We start from the raw sequence: 17039 nt of genomic DNA, 5'->3' as shown, positions 1-17039 counted from the left end.
AATTTAGTGAGGGGAATACTCGTCGCTGATCAGCGACGATACTCCTGTCACTGATCAGCGGCAGGTACTCCCGTCACAATTTTTTAAAAAATAATTTAATTTTAATATATATATATTTTTAAAATAATTTAGTGACAGAAGTCCCGTCACTAATCAGTGATGCGTAACCTCGTTACAGATTTTTGAAAAATAATTTAATTTTTATTTAAGTTTTAATATATTTTCTTTTTTTTTTTAATATAAATATTAATTTAGTGACGGGATTACCCGTCGCTAATCAGCGATAGGAATCGCCTGTCACAAATTTTCAAAAAAATAATTTTATTTTAATTTTATTTTATTAAAATTTTAATATATATTTTTTATTTTTTTATTTAAAAAGTAATTTAGGGATGAGAGGTTTCATCGCTAATCTGTGACGGGTATTCCATCGCTAATCTGTGATGGGACTGCCCGTCACAAATCAGCGACGGAATACCCGTCACAGATCAGTGACGGAGCTTCCCGTCACTAAATGTTTGAATTCCATGACTAAAATTCAACGATGTCAGTTTTAGTGACGGATTTTCTTATTTTAGTGACAGATTTTTCGTCACTAAATTTGATTTTTATTGTAGTGTTCTAACATTTGATGAAGGAGTGTATCCATGGTGATGGGTTGTAACATTTTTTATAAATAGATTGATATTTTTTTTGATCAAAACACTTAATGATTCATATTATTTCCTTTTTCTTATTCTTCTCCTACCTTCTTGCATAAAACTTTATAATTTTCTTGCATTCAAAGATTAATTCTTTGTATTCTTTTACTGTATAATTAGAATACAAAATTTCTAGTATTTGTTATTAATTTCATGTGTTTGGGTTTGTTGTTGGGAATCATACATTCGCCAACAAATATTATTTTTTATTCTATTGTATTTTGAAAGCTTGTTTGGATCCCTTGTGCATTATATTTTAAGATAAATAAAATTTTAGAAAAAGCAAGTTTTCGTGTCTTAAAATCTTTAGATTACCGCAACATATTTGTCATTACAGCACCATAATTCTTTAACATTATCACAATATCGAAGCAATCTGATGGCCACTTATATATATATATATATATCTACTCGTCAGGACCTCCTTCTTGTGTTAATTGTTGGATCTTGTCGCCTTTCCTACTTATGTTTTGGATTAGGGCTTGATATTAGTTGTTTATATATTGCATTCTACTTTTTATTGGATAGCTGAATTTGCAGCCCCATGAATCCTTGGCTTCTAAAACCTTTGGCTCTATAACTACTCTCTTTAATATCATTTTATTAGAAAAAAGAAAAGGACCACCCTGACCCTAATGAAGTGAAAAAACCCAACTCAGGCATGGACATGTTTTATTGTTTAATATTGATATCCTTTTCTGTTTAGATCAGACTTGATTGTCAAATTGGGCCAGCTGTAAGACTCTCCTCTAACGCATGCATATATTAGGTCAACTTCTGATTGGAGGAAACACCCCACCGCCGGTCGACTGTAGATTGAGGAGGTTGTATAAACTCCATGAATTAATAATATTTCAGTTTGATACTTATTGTGAAAGGATTAATTATTGGTTGAAATTAATGCATGACATGACATATATAAAATCACGTGTAGTAGATTATGGATATATTAGTTAAAGTCAACACTGTAGTAGTAAATAAATTGTATATCTGATGTAATAGATCAAATGTGATGTAGTATACTGATCTGTTCATTAACAGCTGGATAACTAGTTAATTAGTCAACTAAACTGTACTAGTAAACCTAAAAGAAATTAAGAAACATGTTCAGTGTGTTGAAGATGCATGCCGTCGCCGTCAAGTGGTGGCGGTGGACTCGCAGGCCGTACCAAAGTACCTACAACACGGCCGGCAGTGACGGTGCACTTTTGGACTGAAAATTAATTCACACACACACACACACACATTTATATATATATATATATATATACATGAGTGTATAGCATCCATGCACCAACCGTAGACTTCATTGCCAGCTGCTTTCGACCTTCTGGGGCTCCCCCACCACGAAGAAGGAGAAGAAAACAACGAAGAGGAGCACACTGGTACTTCTAGGAATGACATGGATCGATTTTCCTCGGGTTAGAAACTGCATTAATTAATTAGTATTTTTGGGTTTTGGGAGCAACCAGGCACCTCGATCCGGGCTTATATAATTAGTCAAATCCTTAATTGAATCAGCGTAATAGTTTTCTAGAATAATGGATATTAAAAATAAAGGAGAGGAGGTTAGTTTCAGCTTACAATATCAGGTCTTTGTTTCATATTCCAATGGGACTTTCTTGTAACAACTTTGAAGTAATTGTTTGGCTTGGTTTTACCTAACCACCGTGACATAAGTTTAATTTACCTTTTTATTTTTTGTGCTTGGGTAAGTTAATATCCTTGTTTTTTTTTTTTTATAGGCTTAATATCAAGGAAATGGGGAATACAACAATATCTACCGCCAAATAAAAGCTCAGACCAGACAGAGGTTCAAAGGAGCAAGAGAACAGGACCAGCAATTAACCACCTATACTACTTGTATATCTAGACACCAAAAACATATAAACATTTAAAAAAATAATTAATTACAAATCACACGTATTATAATCTCTTGCCATCAACTTAACCTTGAGGGTCATTAAATTTCAAAATATGTTTTGAGAGTAAATACTTTATTTTATAATTAATTAAGGTGCAACCCTACTATCTATGCTAAGGCAAAAGTACTTTGTTTTATGCAATTTTACTATTAGCTAAGGCAAAGTACTTTGCTTTATACAATTTTTGGTTTTTTCACATAAATTATTGCTCACAGAAAAACTACAAGCTAAATCTTGTCTTCTACGTACGATCGACTCCCTTTTGACGAAAATGACTTTGGACCAAGAAATTAATTAACGCCACCTTTTTTTATTTTCTTTAACTTTTCTGAACAGGTGTGTGTGTGTGTGTGTATATGCCTTTTCTTATAGCTATATTATATTAATTTCAGTAATATAGGAGAGCTAGGTAGCAGGCATAGGAGTTTGCAAATAAACAAACTTTAAGACGACTTCTTCGGACCGGCTTAATGTCTAATCTTTGTTTGTTGAATTGGTTTCTAATTATTAATTGGTACTAAAATTCCAAAAGCTGTACAGAAAGTAATTACCAATTAACTTCAACCCTCGTGTTTAATTAGCATTCCGTAAGCTGCGTGGCTGATCTCGAGTCAAAAAGAAGTTGTTTGCAAGATTTGGCTAATCGAGGGCGAAGAATAATGCATACTATATTATTATTTTAAGCAGGAAATTAATCAACACTCTCTACTCTTAATTTGTTAAACTGTCTGATTTAACCATACATTTTAAGGTTATTCTTTTAAAATATATATAATTTTTTCTTTACAAAATCTATATATCTCTCTAGTCACAAATTAAGAACGTTTACATCCACGCTATATATGCACCAAAGGGCTAAAATTTCTTATCATTCCAAGATTTAGGAAGAATCGGTCTTAGATACGAATCATCGAAAATATTATTAGACGTGGATCCTTTAGGTTATTAAACTAAAAAATGACACAAGTTCCAGAAGGGTCTTGTAGCATTGGCCCAATGTTGCTTTCTAGACCTGTCAAAAGCAGCTGCAGTACATATTTTGAAAATGCATGTGTGGGGTTAGGTTAACGTATGTTCAGACTTGAAGACGTGTTTAATTAATTATATATGTGCGTCTTTTTCTTCGTGCAAGTCCTAGAAAATAATAGCCAAAATTAAATCGGTGCTCATATTGCCAGACAACTCTCACTTGATCATGCAATTACGTGGAACCTCACTTAATCACACATTTACCGTGAAACAAACGCCTGGCCACCATACGTACCCGGCTCCTATTTATACATATATGGCTGCTTTTCCCAGAGAAATGCAGATATTCGATACATACATATCATCAATCCAGAAGAAGAAGATCTAAGACAAAAATGGAAGATCATAGCAAGCATCCAGCACCCGCGTACAGAGGAATCAGGAAGAGAAAATGGGGGAAATGGGTGTCAGAAATCCGCGAACCGGGGAAGAAAACCAGGATATGGCTAGGGAGCTACGAGGCACCGGAGATGGCTGCAGCTGCTTACGATGTGGCTGCATTGCACCTCAGGGGATGCCAGGCGAAGCTTAACTTCCCCGAGTTGATCGACAGCCTCCCCAAGCCGGCCAGCAGCAATGCTGAGGACGTGCAGCTGGCTGCGCAGGAGGCGGCCATGCTGCTGAGGAAGCCGGAGGAGCTGGATGGCGATGGCCGACAAGGCGCTAATAAGTTGGCTCCGGTGCCAGTTAGGCTGTCCCCGGGCCAGATTCAGGCGATAAATGAGTCGCCGTTGGACTCGCCTAAGATGTGGATGGAGCTGGCCGGGGCTCTACTGTCAGCAGAAGCCATGGTTTTGGGGTCTCAAGATGTTGAGTTTAGTCAGTGGGAAGAAATGCAGCTATTTGGTTCCATTTGGGATCCCTAGAACAATAACTTAATTCACGACAATATCAACCATAAACAAATATATACTTGCATTGTTTAGTCTTGGATTATGTAGCAAAAGGTTTTAAACTTTGTTGACACGAAAGACATGGTTTTAAATATTCATCTTGGCATCCCACCAAAGTAATTTAGACCATGACTTCTCGCCAATTTAGACTAGATCCATTGATAGGTTTGTTTTTGGCTTTTTAATTTACTAGTTTTTTTTTTTTTTGGTCACTTTAAACCCTGTATTTTAAAACTTAGAAATAAATTCAATGACTAATTTGGAATTTTTTCCATTTTCCTAAGTACCCCAATTAAATTGTCTCCAAGATTGGAGCTTAAGTTCTCCATCGGTGACAATACATACCCTATAGATGTATTATTGTGTGTTTATATGTTTTTCTTCATGCAAAACCTAAAAATATAGGCCAATTCATGCTCGTATATATTGGTTATACAACTTTCACTTCATGTAATTATATGTGCGCGTGTGTGTGTGTGTGCGTGTGTGTGTGTGGAAGCTCACTTCATAAAATCATATATACTTTCCATCACAACATTAATTAATTACAGGAAACAAGCAGTACTGACTATATAATAAGCTTGGCGTTTGCTGTTGGTATTTTGGGCATTCTTGCTTAATTATTGTTCGTTGGGAAGTCATTTTCTGCAAGTTCTCGGCCCTTTATTGGTTCTAATTTGAAAGGCTGCTTCAATTATGCAGGAAGGTTGCTTGCACTGTCTACAGAGATAAGCATGCCCTTAAACATATGCTCAACCAGATTTATTACAGCGCTTACCCTCCTTTGGTCAGAAAGGGAGGTTTTAATTAGGTTCCCAAGTTCCTCGATCGGCGGCGTTTCTCTTTCCCTGCTCAAGCCTCATAATTTGTTGTCGAAATTTTTCAGTTTCATTTTTTGTGTGCAAGTCTGTAATATGGCAAACTTCGTTGAAGTTCCTTCTTTGCCTTACAGTTTGTAGGGTCTTATTTCGAACCTCTAGGAGCTCCAATTCTAGATTCTTTCTATTATTCTCGGATAGACTCTTGCTCAACTCAACCAATTCCTCTGTTTTTGATCGCCCAACCCTTATTTCAACATGGATTTTCAGGTTTTCTACTTCCTGAGCTTTTGCATCTCACTAAACTTCGAGGCTTGTTCTTTCTGCTCTTAGTGTATGGAGATTATTCTTTCTTGGGCTTCGTCTAGCTAAATAGATAACGACTGCTTCTGCTTGCTTGTAAGAGTTGGGCATTATTATCTCGTTTCAATAATCAATTGAGATGCTGGGGGTAGACATGGCCAAAATTGAACCGGACCGGCGGTTCGAACCGGAACCGGACCGGCGGAACCGGACCCGGAACCGGCCGAACCGGAACCGGACCGAACCGGCGAAATTCGGTCCGGTTCCGGTTCAAGGTTCCGGAGAACCGGAACCGCCGGTTCCGGTTCCGCGGAACCGGCCCCCCCTCCCCCCCCCCCGTGCGCGTAAGGCCGCGCACGGTGCACCCCCCCCCCTCCCCCCCAACGGTCCAAATTGGACCGTTGGACCCCCCTCCCCTCCCCCCCCCCCCCCCCCCAACGGTCCAATTTGGATTGGACCGTTGCCCCCCCCCCAACTTTTTTTTTTTTTTTAAATTTTATAATTCCTATCTATATATACCCCTCCCTCCCCCACTTATTTTTCACACTTTCTCTCTCTCTCCTCTCTCTCTCTCTCTCAAGTCTCAAGCTATTATTCTCTCAATTTGTCTCTCATTTAATATTTTAATTTCAATTTCTTCAATCTTCTCATTTTGTTATTTATCAATTTATTCAATTATATTGTTAATTATTTATTACTTGTTACTATATTATTTTATCATTATTATATTTTTTTATTATCATACTTTTTTCAAAAAAATGGCAAGTGAAGGTAGAAATGTTGAAATGTTGAGTTTGAAGCTCAAAATTTTCAAACACAAGAGAGTGAAACTCAACAAAGGGAGGTGGAAAAATTTCTACTTCTGATATTTTTAATATTCATTTCAAGAAAACACCAAAAGGAGATGGTAAATTTGATGTATCTTGTAATTATTGTAATCAAGTATACAAATTCAAGCAAGGAGGTGGATATGGTACTTTCGCCCGACATTTGCAAACAAAGCACCCGCTCAAGGTTGGATTGAGCCGCGATCAAACACAAATATCCGGGTTTGCTACCTCTTCAAACTCTCCTCAATTATTTCATTATAATGAAGCTAATTGTAGGTCTGGTTTAGCTGAAATGGTAGCAATTGATCATTTATCTTTTAGTTTTGGTGAAAAATTAGGTTTTACTCGATTTTGTCAAACTTTGTTAATCCTAGTTTTAAATCAATTCCTAGAAATACTTTGAAAAGGAATTTGTTAAAATTGTTTAAAAACTCAAAAATTGAATTGATAACATATTTTCAAAACAATAATATTAATGTTTCTATTTGTAGTGATATTTGGAGTGATCATTGGCAAACTCATTCATATATGGGTATTACTTGTCATTGGGTTGATGAAAATTATGTTTTACAAAAAAGAATTCTTGCGTATCGATGTTTTGATGAAAGTCATAATGCTGAAAATATTTGTAGATTAATTCAACAAATTTTACAAGAATATAGATTAGTTAATAGAATTTTTTCAATTTCTTTTGATAATGCATCGGCTAATACTGCTTCTATTAATGAATTGAAAAGAATTTGCCAACCAAATTTTGGTGGAAGATTTTTTCATGTTAGATGTGCATGTCATGTTTTAAATTTATGTGTTCAAGATGGTATTAAGTCACTTAATTCTTATTTAGATCCAATTAGAAATGTTATTTCTTATATTTGGGTACACCCTCGAACTGCAAAAGCATGGGCACATTTTTGCACCTCCAATGGTCAAACCCCAAAACGTTTTTCAAAAGATGTCCCTACTCGTTGGAACTCAACTTTTAAATTACTTAATCAATCTTTTGAATATAAAGATTTATTGTGTTCTTTTGCAGCAAATTATATTCCACAATATCCTATTTTTCCAACTATGTGGAATGTTTGTAGTTCAATTTTGAATATTTTACGAATTTTTAATGATGCTACTCATACACTTAGTAGTGTTTATAAACCAACTTCACATCAATTTTTATATAGAAGCAATGAATGTGGCCGGTGTATTAATGGAAGGAATTAATGTTGAAGAAATTTGTCATGCTGTTTTAGAAATGAGAGAAAATGGTTACGTTATTATCAATTTATTCCTGAAATTTTTCTTGTTACTATGGTATTTGATCCTAGGTGTAAATTTGATGGTTTAATTGAGTGTTTGTCTAACTATTATTCGTTGTTAGGATTAGAAAATAATGAAGAAATTGATGTGAATATTATAATTTCTAAGGTTAGAACTTTATGCAATCAATTATATGAAGCATATGTTATTGCTCCTAGTAGTGAAGAATCATTTCCATCCATGGCTCCGCATTCCTCTTCCTCCCAACCAATGAAATGGGGTCATAAATTTTTAGATCAAAGGAGGAAAAAACCTAGATCGAGCTCACATTCGAAGCTCGAAACTTATCTAACCACAGTTTTTGAGTTTGGTGATGATACAGGTTTAAATTTTGAAATTTTGGAGTGGTGGAAAAGGCACAAGGAGACATTTCCAACTCTTGCAATTATTGCAAGTCAACTTCTTGCAGTTCCAGCTTCAACTGTAGCCGTTGAACAAACATTCAGTAGTGGAGGCAACATTTTGGACGAAAGAAGATCAAGATTGGCTCCAGAATCATTGGAAGCTCAAGTTTGCCTCGATGATTGGGAAAGAGCTAACATGCGACGTCAAGAAGAACTTATCCATTCATCATCATCTGACGAATGGGTTAATGATGGTTCAACAACGGCGACTTCCGACTCCAATGAAGATGCGTAGGATCCAAGTCCATATTTTATTTTTTTTCACATTTGTAAAAATTAATTACTTGTATTACATTTTTGTTGTAATTATTTTTTAATGAAATTAAGTCTAATTCTATTTTTTATTTTTTATTTTCACATTTGTAAAAATTAATTACTTATATTACATACTTGTTTAGTTGTTTTTAATTATTTTTAATGAAATTATTACTTATATTTCTTCAATTTTTAGTAGTGTTTTTTTATTAAAAATATGGTTGAGAATATTTATATTTACAATTACATTTAACAATTAAAAACGAAACTAAACCGAACCGAACAACGGAACAAGGACAAAATTGAATACAACAATATTTAAAAAAAATTAAAAAAATTCGGTTTGAACCGGAACCGGAACCGTTGACCGAACCGGCTCAAACCGTTGACCGAACCGGTCCAAACCGTTGACCGAACCGGCACGAACCGGAACCGGAACCGAACCGTCCCAAACCGCCCTTGGGCGGTTCGGTTCAGGTTCAAAGATTTCTTGAACCGGAAACCGCGGTTCATGAACCGGAACCGGCGGTTCATGAACCGTGGCCATGTCTAGCTGGGGGTATTGCCGAAAGGGATCAAAGCGAGCTCTGTGTTGATTTGTGCTTGGGCTGGAGGAGTCGTAATTAAATTGCATGAAACAAAAGTAGGTTGAAGAAAAAAGAAAAAAAAAAAGGATGAATACCAAGAGGCTCGGGGATTGTGGAAGGAGCTTCAACGAAGTATCTTTCACCTCGGAATCTTTGAAGGTAGTCTTCCTTCCAAATCAGAGGAAGACCCCTTGAGGATGAAGGGAGCTTTGGAGGAAGGTCCAACTTCGTTCTAGGATGAATGAGTATTGAAGGAGGCTTTGTTGTTTTTCTTCTTTGTTAGGATCGTCTTTGTAGCTATGTTCTCTTCATCATCACTTGATAGGCTTAGGAAGAGATCTCCGATAGAAGGTCCAATGGGTCCTTCAGTTTTTCTTCACTTCCATTATTTTAATTTTTGTCTTCTTAGGGATGCAAAGGTCCGAAAGGGTTTCGGAAGACTGTTTCTTCGAGAGGATAGCCAGTTGTTGTTGTGTGGGGTAGACTTTTGTGGTCTGTTAGGTGGAATGGTGCCCTTTGGGGTTAAAGATAACGTGGGATGAGAACGTTTCGGGTTGAAAGGTACGAAGGTTCGTTCGATGCCCCCCAGAGAGGAAGAAATCAAGCACATAATAATAAAATAATAAAATAGAGTAAACTGGCCATTTCTTTTTTTTTTTTATATATATGTTCCAGGTTTCGAACTTTGTCCATGGAAGAGACTGACATTTGCCTTAGTTTGGTCTTTGATCAAATCAGATGTAATCGCAAGATTATATAACGAACACGTCATAAGTTCTTACTAAATTAAACATTTATTTCTATCAAGAGTCGGTTTCCTGCCATTCCTAAAAATAATTTGAAAGTTTTATTATTTGTGCCATGCTTGAAACAACTGGCCATTCCTCTTTAAGAGGGTGTTTAGCTTACAAACCTTTATAGCCACGTAGGTGAGGTTCGATAAGTCTAGCTTCATGGAACTATTTATTTGAAAAACCTTTAGCAACTTCTTCTATAGTAATGCAAATGATTTCTTCACTTTTTTCTTCTCGTACTGTGGGGCATGAGCGCAGGACTCATTCTTGATTTCCCAAGCTTCATTTTTCCTTGAAGGAGAAGGATAAACAAAAACATATTTAGAATGCCATGGATTGACGCTCTCGCTGATGATATATTTTACCCCATTTGCTGAGGATATCGGCTTATGGCGAGGACGAAATGTGTACCAACTGTTGTTACGAGTTACAAAGAAAAAATAGTTGAAGAAGAGTTCAAGATGAGACCTGACTTTCACTTCATGGCAAGTATGAAAAAGGCGAACAGATAGACATTGGGAGAAAGTTTGAGAGGTAGAAAAGTCATAGTAACCAACAATGTGTCTAAAACTTTTCACCTGGTGGACAGGCAGAACCCATATTCAAAAGCTCAATAAAAAAAAAAGGCATATTTGCCCTTTCACTAGACTGCAAGGGCTATGGGGGGATGGGGATTCAAAATTAACTATCTAGTTAATGATAATTTTGTAGTTAAAAAGAAATTTCTTACATTCTTGAGATGATCGTTCTTGTATGGCTTTATGTGCTCGTACTCTCGATTATGTAAGGAGAGATAAATAACAGATAAGACTTCGTTCTTGTGTCAAGAAAAAATCTAACTCACGTCCCATCAAATTGACACCAAGCTAGTGTTTACTTTTTGCCATTCAACCTGCACTTTGGGGGCAACCTCTTACACTTCTTACATTCTTTAAAGGAAAGAAAGAGGCGAGGAGTAATAGAATTAGTTGGATGATTAATGAAGTTGACCTTAGAGTTTGGAATAGGGTTAGCTTCGAAATAGGCCATGGATGTGCTAGAGGGAGCTTTGGGATTTCAAAGAAGAAGAAATATGAAGGGTACAAGGAAAGACAAAGTGAGGAAGAAGAATAATGAATCCACATCATGCATCAATCTATATACAAGCAGTGATAAACACCAGGAGGCGTGCATGAGAAGGGGGCAATTAATGCAAGGAGACGTGTAGTGTGTGTGTACATGGAAAGGCGGAAAAGCAGACATGAAGTGCTAAATTTGCAATAATTAAGATTAAAACACTGATAATTAAAATTTCAAGTTTAGATTGAACCTTAATGGTATTACTATTTATACTCTTTTCAAGTCATTTTCAACCCACCCTTAGAATTGAAAGGCTCACAATTTTATTTTATTTTTTTTTAATATAGTTGTTAATCAAAGTTTAATATTTAAAATACACAAATAGTTATAAATTTTTTTGAAAATTTCACAATAACTATAAAAATATTAACTTCAAATAACATTATTTGACCCCTTTGAAAAATATATAAAACTTATTTGTTAACAATTCCTTCTTTGCTATGACATATTTATGTGTTTTAGATATTTAACCGATCAATCTCGTCTTTTTATGAAAGTCATATCTCCTAATGAAATACAATATATCCAAAAATCATTTGATTTTTTAAAGTTTTGAATTTCTCAAATTTGACTCTTAAGTTAGCTAATCTAACTGAATAGCTACATTACACAATTGTTACCAAATCGAACATATCTTTTTTCACAAAAATTGAAAGACTTGAAATCAAATGTTTTAGAAACTAAACTTCCTTAACCATCATTTAAATTTTGTTTTTTTTAATTTTTATACATTATTTACCATTCTTAGAATCGTCAAAACTCAAAACGAATTGGTTCATACTAATGTTCTATTGTAAACCATTTAGATAGGTTTTGACAAGAAAATTCATAACTAAATACAAAAAAAATCCTTTTTTCAATGATTCTTGCTCCAAAAGTTCAACAAAACATCCTAGTTATTTCTAAGAAAAAATATAATTAAGCACATAACCATATACTAAGAACTCTGATTTAAATTAAAACACTAACTGTTATAAAACATAGATATTTCATTCCAAACAGTCATAGTAAGGTTTCTTTACATCTCAATCTTTAATGGACTATATATTGCTACAAAGGAATTCATTTTCATACAAAACCCTACTAAATTCACAAAAATATTATATATAATCAAAACTAAATAAAACATTCATCATATCTTATTCTCAAAACATATTCATTCATCAATCTCCTCTTTGCCATTGGAAGATCAGCTCTCACATCTACATATATATTCATTTTGTAGAACAAAAAATATATTTGGGGTGAACTATATATTTATCAAGCATTGCATAAGTATTTGACATATATTGCATTTTCAACAAACTTCAAATGTATCAAGATATCTACATATAACATGTTTTTTACAAGAGTAATGAACAAGTATACGCATGGCTATTTTCAACATTCTCATAAGATATTCAAAGTAGCATTCATAAAATCAAATTATCATGTCAAGTAATGTAAGAAAAATTTTGCTCATGCCCTTATTTTAATTAATGTGGTTGATTGAAGCTATCAAGACGAAAACTAAGATTGAACCAGCAACAATTCATATTTGGCAAGTTCTATTGATACGAATTCCCAATCCGCATCAAATACTTTCTCTATTTTTTTGACACTTGGGGCAATTTATTCTTTCAATAAGTAACCTTAATTTACTACCGAGACTTGCCCTCTTCTCTGATCATAAGAGATTTAGAAAGAAAAGCATCTGACAGTAGGCAACTTCAATTAGAAAAAAACGATGATCGGACTAGATTAGAAGAATACCCAAAAGCGTTTTAACTAGAAACTGGTGGTGGCGAGGATGTCAAAGCAGGCTTCACTGTTTCAATCATGGGGTATGCTTGCTACCCACTGTAAGTAACCCCAAGAGTCGAGAGGTAGAAGTGTAGTTTTAGTTTTCAATGGTAGAACCGGTTGGGTAAGTTCCTGACCAAATGGAATGGAGAGCTTAACCATTTCAATCATATAAACGAAATTCCAATAGACAGGCAGAGCACCATTCAGCAATCCGTCCAGCAATTCCCACGATGTGTGAATGGGAGTAACATCTAGCAAAGGCTGTGATGGGGATCATATTCCAAGACGGTAATTAATCGTGAAATTCTTTTGAAATTTGTTTCCAAGTAAAACAGGGGCATTACCTCGTCCCAGCCACAACCATGAACCAACCAACCTTCCTTAAGCATAAAGAGACAAGAATGTCAAGAACAGCCTTGGAACCATCTTCCTCGGAAGATTTTCTCGTTCCCGTCTCTCCTGAAATGAAAAAGGAAATCAAGAACAGCATCATCCTGAGCTGCCAGCCACAAAAAATGAGCCTAACATATATCATTGTTTAGAGAAAGACCCTCATAAACTCCAATCCTAATGGCGGAAACAACCATTCAAATGGAGAGAGCAGTTTGCCTTTTCCATTATACATATATCATTGTCTGGAGAAAGACCCCCATAAACTTCATGCCAAACAACTGAAACAATCATGCAAATCGAGAGAAATATATCATTGTTTGGAGGAAGACCCTCATAAACTTCATGCCAAACAACTGAAATAATCATGCAAATTGAGAGAACTGTCTTTTCCATGATATCTTTTTTCCCGTATTAAGTCAACAAAGGTTTTCATTACATCAATGGATCCAAAGAGCAATCACAGAAAAGGTTAAAATAAAAGTGAAAATCTACCAACTTCCTACTGAAAATATGTTACAAGCTTAATTGCTAATTCAAAATCTAGCAGTGATTCTCCTTTCTTTTGTTGGAACCTCTCCTAAATTCTAATTTACATGGCTAGACACAGAACATTGAACAAAAATACATACATAGGAAGAAGGGGCAAAAATATCACAGAATCTCAAAGAAACTATTATGTCATCATACTTCACCCTTATATCTCAACCTAGTGAACCTTCTCTTTAAATCACTTGCTAATTGTCCCCCACCACACTTGTAGACCCGCTTCGTAATTGTCATATAAACTGGAAATTCAGGAATAAGACCCTTATCCATCATTTCAATGAGTATTTTTGCTGCAGTCATGAGATGTCCTTTCCTCCTGTAGAGGTCCGCAAGAAAGCTGTAAATCCTATTGCCTGAGTGCCAAAACTTGTCACCTGAAGCAACAACATAATTATATGCGTCCTCATACTGTCCTGATTTGAAGTAACCCTCGATGAGGGTAGTGAATGTTGCAAGTCGAGGTTCAAGACCCCTAGACACCATCATATCATAAAAATGACCTGCAATATCCAGCTTGCCAAGCCTACATAAGAAATAGATAACTATCTCATACGTTAAAGAATCAGGAGGGCAACCCTTGTTTTTGCATTTCTCGGAAAACATTCAAAACTTCAGCTGTTCTATCATGCTTGCATAAAGAACTAAGCAGATAGTTGTAAGTTCTGGAATCCGGATCACAGCCAAATTGTCTCATTTCTTCAATCATATCGTGTGCTTCTTCAAAACAGCATCTTTGACAAATTTCAAGAATCAAAATATTGTAGTAGGGCACCCTCCTGTCCGTTATTTCCATCACAAACTTAGCCAATCAAATAAATCCAGCTTAGAAAGCATCTTCAACAATCCGCAAATGCCAGAACCAAGACAGGAACCCCCAACTTCATTTAAAAGATTTACCACTCTTCTTGTAGATTCCAACATTGAAGCTTTATTGGAACACAAAAAAAGTAGGAATCCAAAAGCCTTCTCATTGAGGCATATTTGTCTCGAGCTGAACTCCTTCAACAGGCGAAACATTGTCCCATAATCGTCCAACCAACCACAGTTATCAATAATTAAACTACAAACATCAGAACTATGACACAAACTAGGATCCATACCACGTGCCCAAGCAAACAAACGCAAACCAGATACTCCTTCACTATTCAAACCCCCAAATATCCCACTTAAGGATTCAACCGAAGTACTTATACCCATCAAATTTAACTTACATCCCAAGTCATCTCCGCCACTCCTAATAACCCCAACAATTTCTGAAATGTGATCTGAACTCACCCTGAAAGATTTATCAGAGCCAACAATACCCTTTCTCTCATATTCAGTAATTTTACCTGAAGATGACATCGAAAGCAATCGAAACTGACCGTGAGGTACGACTAAGCCAATACCAAAACTTAGGTTGAAAAAACTGTGGGAACACCGATAACTAGCCAGAGAAGTCAAAGATTCAGAAATTGGAGATTTTACAGAACAAAACGAAGGCAACCCAGCTGAGGAAATTGTGGAAAACAGAAGCTGCGAAGCGGGATTTGCGTGGAGTTGATGGCGGTTTGAAGGGGAACGATGAGAAGAAGGATTTAGGATATTAGAAAAGGGAGAAATGTTGAGAACATTGTCCGTAGTTGAGAGTGAAAGAAGAGGGAAGGGGGGAAAGAGTGGATTGGGAAGTACCTGATAAGCCTCTTATTGCAGATCTCCATCTCGCGCTTTCGCGCTTCGTTCCCCTTCCTGGAACAGCCACCCACTCCTCCCCACCTTCTGTGCGAGGGCAGAGGGGGTTTCGACTTTCGAGTTCTGGAAGGGCTTGGGCTAGAGTGCACTTTTTTGATTGGGCCGGCCCAGTGTGATTTGGGCTCAGGACTTGGACATGCTGCAATGCAAGGTCTTATTAGTGTCAAATAATTTTGAGTAAAATAACACACCATGATTAAGGTGAAACCTGATTATAGTCAACATGGGTTAAATAATTATTTTAACTTATTATTATTATTTATTTGAATAGTATAGTATTGGGTGTCACCATAATTTCTTAAAGTTGAGAGATAGTTATTGTAATTAGGCCTTATTCCAGCGATAATTTGTGCAAATTTAAGCCAATAATAATTTTTGTTCTTCGCCTTCCGAGGCGACCGGCGAGGCGTGGTTTATTAAAAACTTCTACAATTGGCACTGGCAGAAGCAAACCCTAACAATCACCTGCGTTGCTCCCAACAAACTCTCTTGGGTTGTTGCCGGAGATCCACAGACTAGTAGGAAGAAAGGAATGGCGTCGTTTGCAGAAGCTCCGGCCGGAGATCTGAAAGCCGGGGAGAAGATATTCAAGACCAAGTGCGCTCAGTGCCACACTGTCGACAAAGGTGCGGCCACAAACAAGGTAAACGAATCACAACTCTTTCCTCATTCTTAATTCTGGATTTTGTGTTTGTTGAACGGATCTGTTGAATGTGCTTCTTCATTTTGTGTCTGTCTGTTTGTTCCTCGCTCAGCCTCTCTCAATCTCGCCTTAGTTTTCCCAACCAATTCTATCATCTTCGGATCTCAACGTCTATCTTGCAATTCTTAGTCCTCACCATTTCTCGATTACTCTCCGTTTCTCCACTTTATTTGCGGTTTAGGCTCCTATTTGTGTAATCATCTGTTCATTATGGCAGGATAAGGGCCTTTGTTGTTTATGCCTACGAAATAAAAACACACACACAAAACGTTTACTTGTATCATGTGTGCTTTCTCTATGGGCTGGCCTTTCACGGTTGTTTAATCCTTGATGTGAACTTTTGCAAAACAATAATAATGCTGAACTGCCCCAGGAAATTTACGTACCAAGTAGGTAGATCTTTTCATCGGATGGATTAGAATGGGACGCCTGGCAGCGAGCTCCAGAAATCAGGTTCCCCCACTCCTACTGGAGAATTCCGTAGAAAGTATCGCTTTGTTTCTAGATTATCAATTAATTATTAAGGTGGTAAAAAGTCACAGAAACCTGTGTTGCTCTAACTTGGTACGCTTGAAGGTTAAAATTGCTGTGTTGCTTGCTTGTTGCTCGTATTAAGAGAGCATCTTTCAAGTTCTGAACTCCTATTATTAGTGAAGACAAGATGAAGAAATTCACTGTTTCTAGTTGTACAATTAATTTATTTTCTGGGTTGATTTGGTCATTGTTGCTTCTAGCACTGGTTTCAGCTTTCCAATATTCAGCGTTTCTTGTAGCTTGTTTTGTCTTACTACTGTTGCTCATATGGATTTTGAGGTGGCTGCTGATGTCTAGTGCCTTGTTTCTTGGGTTTACTATTTTGCTTCTGACTAGTATGATATATGACACCATTAAAATGCAAATTCAATCTTCTTA

At 36.3% G+C, this 17039-nt stretch overlaps 2 protein-coding genes across 2 annotated transcripts; one reads left to right on the top strand and one right to left on the bottom strand.

Moving 5' to 3' along the window:
* The first annotated feature begins 3949 nt into the window (after positions 1–3949).
* On the top strand, positions 3950–5036 carry LOC127800394 (ethylene-responsive transcription factor ERF022-like). Its single transcript, XM_052334980.1, has one exon. It carries the CDS (start codon positions 3991–3993, stop codon positions 4519–4521), a length of 531 nt encoding a protein of 176 aa, XP_052190940.1. The 5' UTR covers positions 3950–3990; the 3' UTR covers positions 4522–5036.
* A 7745-nt stretch (positions 5037–12781) lies between these two features.
* Positions 12782–14486, bottom strand: LOC127799223 (pentatricopeptide repeat-containing protein At4g19440, chloroplastic-like). Its single transcript, XM_052333043.1, has 4 exons — positions 14269–14486; positions 13879–14216; positions 13131–13213; positions 12782–13015 (listed from the first exon to the last, which is right to left on the bottom strand). Exons 1-4 carry the CDS (start codon positions 14484–14486, stop codon positions 12782–12784), a joined length of 873 nt encoding a protein of 290 aa, XP_052189003.1.
* Between the last annotated feature and the right edge of the window lie 2553 nt (positions 14487–17039).

The sequence above is a fragment of the Diospyros lotus genome, chromosome 4, assembly GCF_014633365.1.
Source record: "Diospyros lotus cultivar Yz01 chromosome 4, ASM1463336v1, whole genome shotgun sequence".
Taxonomy (NCBI): Eukaryota; Viridiplantae; Streptophyta; class Magnoliopsida; order Ericales; family Ebenaceae; genus Diospyros; species Diospyros lotus.
This window is presented reverse-complemented; position numbering and strand designations above follow the sequence as displayed.

What these genes read in the sequence shown, in the direction of transcription:
- LOC127800394 (XM_052334980.1), top strand. Translation starts at nt 3,991, where the DNA reads ATGGAAGATCATAGCAAGCATCCAGCACCCGCGTACAGAGGAATCAGG.
- LOC127799223 (XM_052333043.1), bottom strand. Translation starts at nt 14,486, where the DNA reads ATGGAAATAACGGACAGGAGGGTGCCCTACTACAATATTTTGATTCTT. An exon ending in CGAGAAATGCAAAAACAAGG is followed by an intron (nt 14,217 to 14,268) that starts GTTGCCCTCCTG and finishes TTTCTTATGTAG; the next exon opens with GCTTGGCAAGCTGGATATTG. An exon ending in TCTCTTTATGCTTAAGGAAG is followed by an intron (nt 13,016 to 13,130) that starts GTTGGTTGGTTC and finishes TCCCCATCACAG; the next exon opens with CCTTTGCTAGATGTTACTCC.